Genomic DNA, 15,877 nt, shown 5'->3' on the forward strand with positions numbered 1-15,877 from the left:
TCCATTAATTAACTCTTCAATAATTTATGCACACGAGTTATTATTAATTAGCTGTTCAGTACTTAATATTGAAGGGTTAATTTTTTTTAATTAGTTAGCTTTTGAACATTTTTGTCTGCAGGCATGGCTGGCTTTAGTTAATTAACTTTTAAACCATTGTTCTACAGGCATGGCTGGCTTTAATTAATTAACTTTTAAATCATTGTTCTACAGGCATGGCTGGCTTTAATTAAAGCAACTTTTAAACCATTATTCTACAGGCATGGCTGGCTTTAATTAATTAACTTTTAAACTATTGTTCTACAGGCATGGCTGGCTTTAATTAATTGACTTTTAAACCATTGTTCTACAGGCATGGCTGGCTCTGAAGTTCTACAAATGGTTGAGAAGGGGAGAAGAATGAGTAAACCAACAAATGGCCCCATAGAAGTGCCGGACTCGTACTTCAACATGATGCTCAAGTGCTGGCACCGTAGCCCAGAGGAGAGACCCACCTTTGAAAGTCTTCATAACTTCTTTGATGATTACTTCATTAGCATTGAGCCTAATTACAGGGACATGGATGAAATGTAATGGACCCCGTTTCATTAGTGAAAAAGAGAGGTTTATTTTTATGTTGTACATTTTGTTGAAGACAATTCTTGACTACAGCTTCAAATTGAGAGATATAATTCATTTAAAAAAAAATAGAAACTTACAATATGAAATTTTTATAGTTTTTTTAGTTTACAAAACACAATGCTATGCATATCTTAAACAAAATATATAATGTTAATAATATGTTATATTGTTATATTTATTGTAAGACAGTATCATATTTCCCTTAGCAGTAGTCTTTTTTTTTAAAATCAAGTTAAAATTTAAAAATTTGGAGTATTATAAGAACTGTATAAATAAACGTACTTAGTTTTGTATTGAAGTTCTTAAAATTGTAAAATGTTAAACTGATACCCATAAATTATGATAAGCAAAAATTGGCCAGTCTTATAAGGTTTAATTTTTCTTGCACTTTCCCTAAAATTAGTTGATCCATCCATAAGTGTTTTCTTCTTTCATTTATTTTCATGCTCCTCCCTGAAGTTCTCTTCTCTTCCCCTAAATTTGTTCACTCATCCAATAAATTATCTTTTCCTCCTGTAAATTGTCTTTTTCTCCCCTCAGTTATATTTTTCTACACTAAGTTGTCTTCTCTTCCCCTAGGTTGACTTACCTTCCCCCAAAATTAGTGAACTCATCCCTTTTAACTTTTCAACTGTCCATACCCATGCAATAATGTGTGTCATAAATGTTTATGTTGAGCCCACTGTTATGTGACTGAAAAAAAAATGTTAGACTAGAACATGACAAACTGCTTGTGATCACACCTATCTGGTGGTGTTGCCTTTTTTTTTTACTGTGCCTTTCAGTGGGTTTATACAGCTTTCATGTAGTTGTCTTTCCCTCTCAGTAGGGCTATACAACTGTCATGTAGTTGTCTTTCCCTTTTAGTGGGTCTACACAACTTTCATGTAATTGTCTTTCCTTTTAAGTGGGTCTTTCCTTTCCATTTCTAAGAGTTATACTCTATATGCATAATGCGCTGAACTTAAAAAAAACCACAGAATTCTTTTAGATTAAAAAAAACACACTTAAAATAAACTCAGCAGTTGTGAGAGGGCCAATTTAAAAAGTTAAATATTTTAAAGTAAATATTAGGTAAAACAATACAAATATTTTGTCTGACTAACGAATTATAGGTAAAATAGTATCATTTGATTGTAAACCTACACAAATATTATGTGATCTTCAGCAAGCATTTATTTGTACTGGGAAATGCAGCTGTTGTTGTTAGAAACCTCATGCATTCCTTATTAGATTCCTTGCAACCAATAACAAATTATATAGAGAGAACCCCTGCAGCAATCTGTATTTGTAACAAATAACAAATTATATATAGAGAGATAAAAAAGCCACTAAGCAACCTGTGTAGTCATTGTTTACTTTTGTTTGTAATATTTTTACTAGTTCCCCAAACATAAATAGTCTATAATTATTAACCCTCTCTTGATTAATGTGCAAAATTTGAATAGATCTGATTTATAGGGAACTAATGTATTCTTGTAGTTTTTAAATAGTTCTTTACCATTTTCTTTAATGAATGATACAAGCATGGGTAAGGGTTTAATAAATTTTTATACTGTGTACATTCGTTTTAAATATCTGACTGCAAATTTAAAATCCAGAGTTCCAATTTAAAATCAATGAAACTGTAATTGGTATAATATGATCTAATTTAAAGTGATTCAAGATTACATTTTCTTTTACCATATTTAGATTTATTTTCAAGCTAGACTTGTACTGTTTTATATCACTAAATTTGTATTGATCTATTTTAAGAAAATGTAATACCTTTGGAATCATGAAGGGATTCAACTCTTAATAATTACTTTCTAACAATATTTACATCTGTTATATTAACTTTTATATTTCTACTTGTATGTTGACTGTAATTTACTTATCATTCCTTGTGTCTGTTTAAATATTATTTCATTTTTTTTTAATGTAGCTCTACATTTAGTTGTAAAATTTTTGTACGAAATGCTTTTCCAGAATTTGTATAAAATACCCCAGGGTACTCTACAGTAGATACAAATATGTTGGTTATTAAGTTGAGTAACCAGAAAAGGAATGCTAAATCTGGTCACTTTATTTACTGTAAGCAATTTAAATTTACCATTTAAAAAAAAATTACTGGAGTTTTTTGTGTATGTATTTTGAATTTTTTTTTTACTTATTGTAGCTTTGACCAAATTTCATATTACCAATCGGTAATATGAGACTTGTTTAAACTTGGCTCTAATTCTAATTTTTGTAGAAATTTCTTTACTGATTTTGTTTAAAGATTGAACTTTTTACTCATGTTATTTAAAAATATATAAACCTTTTTACGAATTCTGTTTCATGTTATAAAACTATCAAGGCTTTTGTTGCTTTCTGTGCCTTATAAACTTGTAAATGGCAATAGTTTTTGGAGGTAGGTATTTGGTTACATTTTTTTAAATGGAATTTTTGCTGTGGTACACTTGGTTTAGTAGTTTGTAGACATTTTTACTGCTGCTAAAAATTAAACACATTTGTTTAATTAACATTCTAATGTTACTACAACTTAGTAAATTTAATTTTTTTTTAATCAATCACTTTTCTAAACTGTAAAAACAATTTGATTTTTCCTGCTGTTTCTTTGTGTGTTCATATAATTTTTTTTGTACTTAAGTTTGTTTTCCAGCATTATTTCTTAATATTAATTCATTTTAAAATTGTTCTTATTATGCTCAGTTGCCTTATGAACAATTTTCTTGCAAAAATGTAATTTTTTGTACATTATTGAAATGTGACCAATTTCTGTTGTGAATCACTTTTTTTTTTTAATTATTAACAGGCACTCTTCCATAACACAACAATTTTTTGTCTAAATATTTTAGATCCGCAAACAATGTGTTGTAGAAATGGAATATTTTTCATTTTATTTGTACAATAAGACTTGACAAGTTGATATCTTGCAATATGTAATTTCATTCCCATCATGTAGCCATTCCATTTGCCAATTTAATTAATTAAAATGATATAAAACTACAAAATATTGGTTGTTTTTTTTTCCAGTTAAGTATAAAATCTATCCTGCCTTTTTTTAAAAAAAAATGTTTCAACTAATAGTCTTTAACTATAACTTCCTAGTAGTTTAACACTCTAATTTTTTTCATTTACCTGCTATGCCCAGTTTAATTTATGCCCAGTTATTAGAGGACTAAAGAGTACAATTGTTAAGTTCAACTTACCCACTTTTTTTGTTCACGATAGTTGTAAAATTGTGAAGAAATATTTAATAATACTAAAATCAGGTGTGAAATTTATAATTTTATTGTGTAAGTCATGTGCAAACATTCTGGCAATAATTTATAAAGGATAATCACACATGTACAGGAGATGACAAGATCCTGAAACTAATGATACAGGTCAGATTTCAATGACTTTTTTAAAATCTTTTTTTTTACCATAATACTGATGCCAGTAGAGATCACAGAATTTTTAGTTACAATACTGCCCAGGCTGACAAATTTCTTAGAAATTCACAAACATACATGAAACTTATTTTAACTTTAGTGAAAAAAAAACGTCAAGGGAAAAAAAATGGATTTTTAAAAATTTGAATAAAACATTTTTAATGCTTAGCTGAGAAATGGACAAATGATAATTACTAGGGAGGAAAAGTCAGCAATTGTGGTCCAGAGGTAGATCCTGTGATTGTTAACACAAAATGTCAGCTTGCCCAAAAGTCACGAGTTGACAATTTGTGATCTCAACTTAATGACCACATATCCAAAACCACCTACTCACGAAAGTAAGTAAATATGAGTCTAGTGGCTGCCAATATGTATGTGAGAAATGCTCCATTTTTCATCCAGTTGCTATTAGTAAGTATTAGGCTGGATGAAGAGCATTGCTCGAAATAGTTATAGTTATTCCCCTGTTAGAGCAAGGGAGGGGATAACTCTAAACAAATATAGTTGCTGTAGAGTGCTGAGATCAACATCTGAGATTATAACAGTATGGTGCAAAAAAAGGACATAGAACCCAATCCTTTAAAAATACTGATGCTCTCTGAAGTGAAGATAGTCGTTATTGCCTTTCTGTTATAATACTGAATAGAATATATTTACATTAAACTGACACATTTTACACAAAATGAATTTGTTCAAACAAATGTGATACAATTCAAACCTAAACGACCAGCAAAACATGAAAAAGTACATTAAGAAAAATGTCTTAAATTATTATATAGTGTTAGCTCTAACCTAATGTGAATATTACAAATTTAAATACCATTGACTAATGCCGTTAATTTTAAAAAGTACTTAATAAAATTGCATTTTTATTTTCACAACCTTAAGGTAATTTTCTTTTAAGTGTTTGATATTAATTATGTAACAAAAACCTTTTTAGCAAATAAAAACAAATAAAACCTCTTTAGGTAAAAAAGCAAAGTTAAATAGTTGAATCCATTTCCAACATGATTTGTCAAATATTGTAGACATATTTTTAGTTGTTTTTTTTTATAAAAATAAAATCTTTATTTAAAAAAACATAATTACCTCGAGACTAAAGCATTATTTTCATTTCATTTTTTAACATTGTTAAATATTGAACTATCTGGTGAAGACATTTGGGTATTTTTAAAAAATATGAATAATCTTCCTTTATTTACATCAGAACTTTGTAAAAAAAAGTATAGAATAATTTGCACTGCAAATATGATAAATTAGAAATCGTACATTCGATAACAAAACTCTATACAATTTTTTATGTCACTAACCTTTTTGATAAATTGAAATATCAAACAGTAAAAGTCATTAAATTAAGGACAGAAATGATGAATGTAATGACATTGTTTTACATTTTTTCATCTTACCAGAAATGTGTAGAATTTAAATTACAGAGCTTAACAAAAACTAAATTCATTAACGAAATACAACACTATTTTTCTCTTATTCACTTGTTTTCTCTAAATTGTCTTCTTCATTCTGACCAATGATATTGTTTGTGATTAAACCTTCTTCCAGAGCTTTCTGTTTTCTTTTTCTTACCTCTTCTGCTCTTCTTTCCCTTTCCTTTATTTTCTCTCTGATCTCATTCAATCTCTTTTCCCTGTTGTCAGCTACAACATCCATCTTTTGGTTTTGTTGCTCTTCCTTCTCCTTCATGTGCTGTTCATAGTTTTCCAAGGCTGACACCGCATCTGACTTCTCCAAAGCTTTTATCTTGTTCAACCTTTCACTTTCTCGTTTCTGTAGATAAAATGTTTGTGTTTATATCATTTTATATAGATCTAAAAAGTAACAAGCAACAACATACATATAATTTTTTAAAGATTGTTTTGTAAAAAAAAAATTGGGGTAAATAATTAAGGTATCTTAATCTAGATTGTTTTGTAAAAGAAAAAATGTGGTTAAATAATTAAGATATTTTAATTTATCTTTAGATAGAATAGTGAATAAAAAATTTGGGTTAAATGATTAAGATATCTTAATCTATTTTTAGACAGAATAGTGGATAATAAAACATAAATGTAATGAAGAAAACATTTTTCATTTATTTCTTTCAAGACCAACTCTTACTTAAAAAATAATATCAGTATTTGAATCAGTAGCGTACGCAGGGGGGGAGCAGGGGGAGCGGCCGCTCCCCCTCTGGCCATTTTCAGCAATTTGGCGCCTTTTTGGAAACTTTTTAAACTCAAAGTTTTAAACAATAATATTTCATGCAGCAATTAAGCATTATCGTACTAGTCTAGTAGTGTCTACGTTTACAACACGTATTAACAGCTGCATCAGTTTGCCATTCTAAAAATAACCATTACGATGCATTGCAATGCTTAAAAACCTCTACGGGTAGTACCACTTGGCAAGAGGGGTGTTAAGTTTAAGCAGTGGCGTAGCTAGAATTTTTGGGCCCATATGCAAAAAGTGTTAGTGGGCCCCTCAGAGGCGTAGCGACCCTTCCCGGCGACCGGGGACAAAATTTCGATTTGCATCCCCCCCCTCAGACTTTCGAAAAAAGGCCCCTATTTGCATTGGGCCCCTAGGCCTTGATCTGTTAAGTACATGTAGAAAAACGCGTAATGATGTACCAAAGTACCATGCCGCCAGGAAATTAGCTTTTTAAACGTAAAACTCTGTGAATATTGTTTTTGAAATTACCAGTAAAAAGGTGTGTGATCAATATAGTGATCAACCCATACCTATCACTATGTTAAAAAATGATCTTTAAAGAACACAAAGAAGCAGTAGTTAATTTAAAAATATATGATCTGAACTAATAGACCAATATTTAATTAAATGTAGGCTGTTATACCGAATGATGTTCTATAAAATCGAAAAGCGTGGTTTTATACCAACTCTGATTTTTAAAACTTTCATTATGCTGTAATACTTTAGCATTTATGATGACGATATATTAAATTCTGATTACAGACAAAAACATTTTGTAAACGCGAATAGTGTTAAACAATTTCATTATATTCTAATGTAATTATTTATTTGTTTTGACATTTTTAATTAAATGTGTAGATATATACATATTTATATTAAGAGAGTGATTATTTCCCCTATTTCACTTGTCATAAATAATTTCCCAGGAATTATTATATAAGAATTTTTTTTTACAAGAATTACAAAACAGATTGTTTTACGTTCATTGGTTTTGGTTGTAGTCGTGTGTATATTTCTTTTTGTTTAGATTGATACAATTTTTGTTTTGTCGGCCTACATTGTGTGTTTTTTCTTAATTCTTCAGAGTGCTACTTTCAATTTATTTTACATCATAGCAAAGTAATGACATACAGCTAGTAATTATATATATATATATATATATATATATATATATATATATATATATATATATATATATATATATATATACGCGTATATAGAACGTGTTAAAAATTCGGCGCCTTTTTTTGCTCTTTTCGCTCCCCCTACAACAAAAACCTGGATACGCCTCTGATTTGAATTTTATTTAAAATTAATAAGTTTACTTTAATTAACAAAATGTTAAATAGACATTATTTTACTACAAGCTTATTTTACTAACTTTTGAAAAAATACATATTTTTAAAAAAGACATCTTTTTAGAAAAGAAATTATTTTATAAATAAGGTGCAAGCTTTGCTTGAAAGGAATATAACAGCCAGCCTTGTACTTAGAAAATCAATAAGCTGCATGTAGGTTGAAATCAATACTGATTGATGCAATAATCAATAAGGACTTACTGGGAGTAATTCTCTCGTACTTTGTACTTAATTATTCAGATAGTCTGTTTGGTTTCAAGTCAGTGATCACTTGAGTTTGTGCTTTTATCTGGGGATCCTGTGGTGAGAGCTACCACTAAATTCTGATTGCACCAAGGATCTCTTACGTCATTTGTAGCTGTGGGTTTTATGGGAGTCAGGAGATTGGGGTGGGGGAAGGGGAATGTGGGGATGATAATAGACAAGGTACTTGCCTGCACACTTACCTTATATTGTTTTTGACTAAAAAATTTTATGAAAAAAATATTTTTAGATTTTTTTGTCTGCGGATACCCACAAATCATTTCACCCTGCTGTGCATTTTCAACTTGAGCTACATACCTTTCTTCTTCTTTCTGCTCTCTCTAGTTTATCCATAATTTCATCTTCAGTCAAGACTCTCTTTTTCTTTCTTCTCTGTTCAAGCTTCTCCAGTTGTCGAGGTGGGAGTCTCGGTAATCCCACAGCATTAAAGGAGCTTTCAGAGACTATTTCAAAGCTAACTCCCCCAGAGGATTGCGTTGTGGGTCTGAAAAAAACACAACCATATTATTTTTTAATGACATATAGTCAATCATTTTCAATGTTTTCTCAACATTTTTTAAAATACAAATGAAATCAACAATTGTAATTATGTAAATTTGTGAAATAAATAATTGTTTTTTTATACTATCTAATGTTCAAAGTTTTATTTGCATGTTATCACTTTTCAGATTATGATGACTTACTTAGCAATAAATCCTTCCTCTTGTAATGACTTTAAAATTTCAGAAGCATCCTGTCTTGGATTTTCTTTCACAGTAAGTCTGGTAGGAAGCTGAACCCCAGTAATACCTAGATCTATTTTTTAATGGAAAACAAATATTTTTGTTGGTGTTTTAACAGTTTGTATAAACTGATCACATATTTAATGTAGAAAATAAAGATTATCATAAGTCAGCTTATAAATTAATCATTAGATTGCTTCTAACATCTAAGAGGTCATTTATAAAATTGCAGGGGGAGGGGGTTTGTAGTTTTGAGATGATCTGTGGTGAGGGGAGGGGGGGGGGGGGGGGAAGCAAAAAGAGTGATGTCACACTTGCTCTTTTTTCAAAAAATAATGTTAGAAACTAAATTTTAGCCATTATTTTGCGTTTTTAAAAACTTTTTGTAAATTGTAATAGAAACAAGCTCAGTCAATAATTGAGAAAGAAATTAATGTTAAAAAAAACATTAATTTTTAAAAAATTTTTAGGATGTACACATGTTTACTTTATTTTACCCTTCCCATCCACAACCAGTTCTTAGCAACTCAACATCAAAGCTATTGTGTAGAATATAGAATAAACTTCTAATGATTAATATCTAAAACAGCATTACAATTACCAGCTTACCTAGATCATCTCTCTCAATAAAACTTTTTTCAACCATACGAACAGCATCATCCCCAGAGTATTCTGTTATTATGTTTCCAAGGTCTTTTCCATATTGATAGTCATCTCCTCCTAATCCAGAATCTGCGGACGCTTTGGATGTGGCAGAAAATCCTCGGTCCCCATCCATGGACCTCTCATCATCTAAACTATTTGAAGACCCAAATTTGTTTTGCTTTTTTGTTGGCGATTTGTGTTTATTTTTTCCCTTTTCCGGTCTGAATTTCTTTCCATTCTCATCTATTTCATATTCCTCTAAATTGTCGTCACTTTTGTTTTTTTGATTTGTGGTTGTACCATCATAAGGCTGAACTTTTATTGTACTTGAATGTTTGCAACCCATTATTGTTTTTTATTTTTCCTAACACAAAAGAGGCAAATAACTAGAGAGCGTGTTTTAAAATCTTATTCTTAGCTATAATTGGTAATTATAATGTAATATATTTAATATTATAATAGTAATAAATAATAGTCGTAAATATTAAATAATAATAACTAGTAACTAAACATATTACATACATATATTCATATATGAAATATATGTATATGAGCAGTTAGGATTACTCTATAATTCCATAATCTATATTCTATAATATGACATTATAATTTGATAACATACCTACAACGCAATATAATCTAGATCTAGCCTACTACTGTGAAAAAGGTCAATTCACTGAAGTTATTTTTTTTTCTGATACACACAGTCACAAGCTAAACGACAGCAGAGTTTAATAAAATAATTATTATTGTTCACTAAATTTGAATTGAATTACACTTCCTTTAAACAATAAAATCATATTGCTTTTTGTTAAACTTGTAACATGTACAAATAATAATTCCGACAAATTAATGCACTGCGCAGCTCTTTACTTGAATATAACTCAATACTAACAACAAGCAAACATTGATTAATTGACTGTTGTTAAGGACGCATCTTGGGGGCGCAAAGGGAAATCACTCACAGAATATATTTAAAGGGCACTAAAAATAATTTTAAAATTTTGTCACATAGCCAATTTTTTGATTATATGAAAACAGTTAAATCATAAAAATATACTATTTTGAAAAAATTAGAACGTTTGTCATGCTTATTAAATTGGAGTTATATTTTACTCATAATTAAAAAGTTGGCCAAAACGAGTTTTCGTTAGTCTTTAGAGTTTAGATTCAGAAATAGTTTTACATTTTATATTAGCGCAGTTGCGGTTCTTTGGTGACCAACAAGTGGGCACTACCAGAGCCGGCGTTTGGGGGTGGCGAACGGGGCGGCCGCCCCAGGCCCCGCGCTTGGAGGGGCCCCGCGCTTCAGCATCGTCACTATTATCTGAATTAGTTTGTAAACTTAAATAATTTTTGCTGAATTCACTTGTGAAAAACTAAATGGTCAAATGCCGACGTTGTTGATTGTTGTAACTGAGTCCCCGGTTGATGCTAGTGAGTTATCACCTACCTGAACTGGGACAGGCCGTAAATTATAGTGTCACACACCTCCCTGTGTGAAGGGTACGGTCGCCTAGCATTTGACCTGAGGTGACTGGGGATGGGTGGACTAGAATTAGCTCCCGACCTGACCAGGGAGGAAAATTTGTATCCCCGTAATCAGATACCCTATTGTATGCGGGCCGATGACGTTTTGTAGTGAACAGACGGGATGCCTGTAGTAAACAGTTAGTGAACGCTAGTCCTGACTTTCTTGTTGTAGGTAGGTGTCGTATATGTAGATCTACTTGTCTTGGTATAACAAAATTAACATTCACTGGTGGGCATGGGGGCAGGGGGGGGGGGGGGGTGATTTATTATTTATTTTTTTGGAAGAAAGTAAAAGTGTTGTTATGTTGTGTCATCTTAAAGATTCATGCGTTCCCAAACAGAATTATTAATTTACCGAATTCATTCAAAATGTTATTTACAATAGTTTTCAATGGTGCTGACATAATATAGTCATCGCATTGTCCGTGTCGCACAATTTTTATGGAGGAAGGGGCATCGTTGAAGGGCAGAGATAGTCATTAATAAAGCACATTTTTTTATTGTAAGATATCCTTTACAATAATTAGGAGCATAATGATTTTGGTTTAAAATATTGTATGGATTCAAAACAAATTTTGAAGTCCATACTGTTTTGAAACCTCGGGCCGAGTTCGCTTTATTGTAAAATGTCCTGATTTCTCACACGTCTAAAATACCGGCATTCACGGCAGCCCGAACATGCCGTCGGGAAACTCATAAATAAGGTGTATTTGGCTGTCACGTCGTTTTCTCCCTAATTATAGTCACGATTCTTCTCTTGTGAGACCTCGATCATGGCCTGTAATGTAATACTTGTACGCTCTACAAACTTGTACGGTCAGAGATCCAGTAACGTAGTAGTAAAGTAGTACTCGAAAGTCCAAAAGCTATATTTTTCTATGTTTTAACTTTTAATTAATTACTCTTGTTTTGTTGATATTAAAGTTTGTCTAAAATAAAATTCTGCGCTTACTAAGTTACTAACGGTACAGTCTCTTTTTTAAAAACACATAAAACGCTTGACTTTTATATTAACTATTGGTTATCAACAAACAATTTAAACAACTTTATTGTCCTAATTTTTTGGCATGTCATTGAATTTCCTGGAGATTTTTGGTATGGATTACATAAATGTCAAAAGTGATTTAATATCTTTGCAAGAAAAAAGCAACTAAGAAAATTGGGTAAAACGCGGGAGAGGTAAACATCTGTTTTTATAGTGAGAAGTTAGGCATTAGCTTATTAACTCCAAAATATTTATCTGTTATTATGTGTGCATGTATAATATATATATATATATATATATATATATATATATATATATATATATATATATATATATATATATATATATATATATATATATATATATATGTATGTATGTATGTATGTATGTATAGGCTATTTATATAATGGAAAAAAGCAGGCCCCGCGTGGATGGTTGGCACTAGGCCCCGCGTATTTCTAACGCCGGCTCTGGGCACTACAGACTGTCTTATATCAAAGTACACACAGTCACATAGCAAGGTACATATTGTCACATACCTAGGTACACACTGTCACATATCAAGTTACACACTGTCATAATAGTCATACATCAACGTACACGTTGACACATATCGAGGTAACCTGCCTCAATAAATCACGTTTGTTGTTTTGACAATCTTGGTTTTCGCCCCTGTTTGTTCAACATGTCAGTTACAGCCAATGTTATGGTTTTGATGCCAAGTTGCTCTCAAAATAAGAAACGATGAAGGCCTATATATAAGAAAAATCTAATGTTAAAATGTATACACCCAGTCCCGCAAATAATCACAGAAAAAAAAGTCTATGGTTTTTATTTTAATTTTTAAGAAAATACGAAACATATATAACTTCACATTTCGTACCCCCCCCCCCCCCCACTCCCCACTACCCTCACGTCTCTCCGCATAACTTTGTATCAGTAATGAGTGTCGTAGTTTTTAATAACATAACTACAAATTCTCCAATCTTCAGGGGAATAAATAGCAGTGTGATCTCCATTGTGATATAGTCTAGGGATGGACAACATGCTTCGGTTCTACATAGTGTAGGGGGTCATCCATTTATGACGTCCACACATTTTTTTTGGATTTTACCCCCCCCCCCCCCCCCCCCCCCCCCCCACAAAAATCTACTTTTTTCCCTTATAGAAGTCCATATGCGTCCACAAAAGTCAGTTTTTTTCGGACCCCCCCCCCCCCCCCCCGTGTGTGGACGTCATAAATGGATGACCCCTAGTGAAGTTATAGATGACCCATAGGTTAAACAGTGGCGTAGCCTGGTGAGGAGACGGGAGCGGCAGTCCCACCTGTCTTGACAACTTTTAGAACTATCTCGCCATTTTAAAAACGTGTACAGTTTAAATATAATGAAATCAAGCTTCGACAGTGTAAAAAAAAAAACAACTTGCAGAACATAACGAATGTTTTAGAAGCATCTCCTTTAAAATGTACTAGATTTAGATCTAGTACAATTTCGAATGCGCTCACTTAAAACGTACGTTTACAAGTTCGAATGCTCTGCAGATAGTTGTATGTATAACTCTTTACCAAGGAAAGTTTCGCTTAAATTGTGTACATTGTACGGATAATCTAAGTGTTGTTAGTGTCAATTTTTTTTTTCTTTCTGCAAATCCATTTGACCTTTGGTCTGATAACGAGAAGTAATACACATGCTATATGATAAGCTAATTCTCTTTTGTTAAAATAAATTACTTCAGAGAAAAGATTTGTTCCAATCCAGTAAAAAATGGTGTGCTTGTTATTTCTCTGTGACAGTAAGAGCCGTGATGTTCTGCTATTCGTTCTTTGATTGCAATCAGCTGGGGCAGGTCTCAATATATTTAGCAGATATTTTCATGTAAGTCTTATAGGAACTTCAAGGATTTATCCATTTAGGACGTCAAAAAAAATAAGAAAAAAAAAGACTCCTGCGCTTTATTAAAAAAAATTAAAACATATTCACAATAATTACGCAACAGCATTTATTATTGTGTTATGTAGGTTTAGCTAAATTTTACTATAATTTTTGACTGTAAATAAATTGATACTTTTATGTTCTGTGTCATGAGAAATATTAAATTTGTATGCACCTTCTTCATTAGCACTCACGCAATACTAACTGTCTGACTCTAATATACACCTTTCTAGTTTTCACGAATGTTTTAAGTAAAGAAATTATTATTTATAAATTGAGAACACTACTAGATGTTTGATACACACGTGTAGTACATATTAAACTAAATCATTTCACGCATTGTTTTTCTGATTCATTTTTACTTTCTCGTATATACGAAGTATAGAGAAAGTCTTGTAATCGTGCAAAAAAAAAAAAATCGAGATTTTTGCAAATCTCGACGTTTTGCATCTCACTGATACGGAAAAACATAATTTTGCAATCTTGTCCGTATGTCTGTGTGTCTGTGTGTGTGTGTGTGTGTGTGTCCGTGTGTAAACACGATAACTTGAGTACCGTTACTGCTAGGTTGATGAAATTTCATATATAAGTATTTTATCAAAATCGTAGATCCGTATCAACTTTTGAGCGATTTCCGATAACCGGAAGTGGTACTTTTTCTACTTTGAATTTTTCAAAAGCCTATAACTTGAGTACTATTTCAGATAGATAAATGAAATTTCACATGTAAGTAAAAGATCTAATTCTCTACCTTCTGTTAAATTTTGAGTAATTTCCGTTGACCGGAAGTAGTAATTTACGCTACTTCCGATTTCTCAAAAAACTAATGTATATTTTTAAAGTACTAATAATATTGCGCACTATTATGCGCTTTTTTTATTTCGCGTTCACTTGGTGTGCAATTAATTTGTCTACGAGATTTTATTCTATTTTTAAAACTTTAAGTATTTAAAATGGATTAAAAATCATGTCTATAGCCCGAGTTCCCATCCCCTGTTATTTTATATAAAAATATTCGAGAAAGTTTAGGGGAGATCACTCCCGGTTTATTTATATATAGTAAGTTAATTAATTTTGCTTCTAGATGTTTGTAAAAATTCAAAAGCTTCCAAAAGGAGCCTATATCTGGATACATTTCTTGGGCGGTATTCCACTATTACACTAATTAAAAACAGCTTAGTCCAATAATGTATAGCTTCAAATGTTTTGAAATACACACACACACACACACACACACACACATATATATATATATATATATATATATATATATATATATATATATATATATATATATATATATATATATATATATATATATATATATAGTTGCAATTGTTGTCACCCCTCTCATTATGGCAAATGGCGTCAGTTTGTGCACACATTATTTTGATCCACCCATTCATTTTATTAAAAAAAGCAACGTTTTCATAGTAAATTATTTGATATGATGTCACTCCCCACCCCAGTCGTTTATAGACTAATCAGTTATTGAAAATATTCAACTAAAAGTTTTTTCTCTGTACATTTTGTCGTTGGTGTCATCTCGCCCGCATCCCCTTTAAACTGCTCACAATTAATAGTAAAGATGTTTATCGTTTGTCAGTTATTAATACAGCTGGATGTAGCATTGTTTTCTCTATAGTTATTCTAATCAATCATTTCTTCTATATAATTTGAAATTTTTTAGTCTTGCTATCACCCCCCCCCCCCCACCTCCTCGAAATCGTATCACCTGGTGTGATCCGCACCCCCCCCCAGCTCCCGCTTCGCGACGCCTCTGTATATACTTAATTTAGCATCCCGTACACCATTACTAGAATGTGACTACACCCTTGGTGTTGGGACACCATGATTTCGACCAAGACACGTATTCTATTTTTTCCCACGTTTTCTTTAACTTGCTTTCGCCTCTGTTTGTTTGCTTGTTTGTTTTTCCAATCAAATCTTACGATCGAAATTTCGGGCACTTCCCAGTTAGCTAGCGCGCTGAAATTTTCAGGGAAGCTTTGTTTCCAATGACAATAGAATATTCAATTGTTATTATTACTAAATTGATCCATGGAAACATTTTATTGATCATTTTAGACCGCTATATAATTGTACAAAAAACTTGGGGAAAAAGGGACATAACCCAGTAACTGTAATTTGATGAAAACAAGGTTCGGTACTCTCCCTCTTTTTGCTTACT

At 31.6% G+C, this 15,877-nt stretch overlaps 2 protein-coding genes across 6 annotated transcripts in view; one reads left to right on the forward strand and one right to left on the reverse strand.

The window, feature by feature from the left end:
- LOC131957777 (tyrosine-protein kinase SRK2) overlaps positions 1-3,611 on the forward strand; it is a 30,264-nt gene extending 26,653 nt beyond the window's left edge. For all 5 annotated transcript variants that reach the window (XM_059322550.1, XM_059322553.1, XM_059322552.1 and 2 more), the window contains exon 12: positions 353-3,611. In XM_059322550.1, coding sequence (XP_059178533.1) covers positions 353-573 — 221 coding nt within the window. In that variant the 3' untranslated portion in view covers positions 574-3,611. The remainder of the gene's footprint in view (positions 1-352) is intronic.
- Positions 3,612-3,901: 290 nt separating this feature from the next.
- Positions 3,902-10,160, reverse strand: LOC131957781 (uncharacterized). Its single transcript, XM_059322559.1, has 5 exons — positions 9,857-10,160; positions 9,199-9,598; positions 8,551-8,662; positions 8,165-8,351; positions 3,902-5,822 (listed from the first exon to the last, which is right to left on the reverse strand). The coding sequence occupies exons 2-5, from the start codon at positions 9,578-9,580 to the stop codon at positions 5,523-5,525; spliced, it is 981 nt and encodes a 326-aa protein (XP_059178542.1). The 5' UTR covers positions 9,581-9,598; positions 9,857-10,160; the 3' UTR covers positions 3,902-5,522.
- Positions 10,161-15,877: the final 5,717 nt, after the last annotated feature.

This window comes from Physella acuta, unplaced genomic scaffold (genome assembly GCF_028476545.2).
Source record: "Physella acuta isolate Inbredline_101_S28 unplaced genomic scaffold, ASM2847654v3 ptg001265l, whole genome shotgun sequence".
In the NCBI taxonomy this organism is placed as follows: Eukaryota; Metazoa; Mollusca; class Gastropoda; family Physidae; genus Physella; species Physella acuta.

Bases quoted from the DNA above. Each gene is read 5' to 3' on its own strand.
- LOC131957781 (XM_059322559.1), bottom strand. From the start codon at position 9,580: ATGGGTTGCAAACATTCAAGTACAATAAAAGTTCAGCCTTATGATGGT. The intron at 8,663-9,198 runs GTAAGCTGGTAA...ATTAAAAAATAG, and splicing joins TATTGAGAGAGATGATCTAG to ATCTAGGTATTACTGGGGTT. The intron at 5,823-8,164 runs GTATGTAGCTCA...TTTTATCTACAG, and splicing joins GAGCAGAAAGAAGAAGAAAG to AAACGAGAAAGTGAAAGGTT.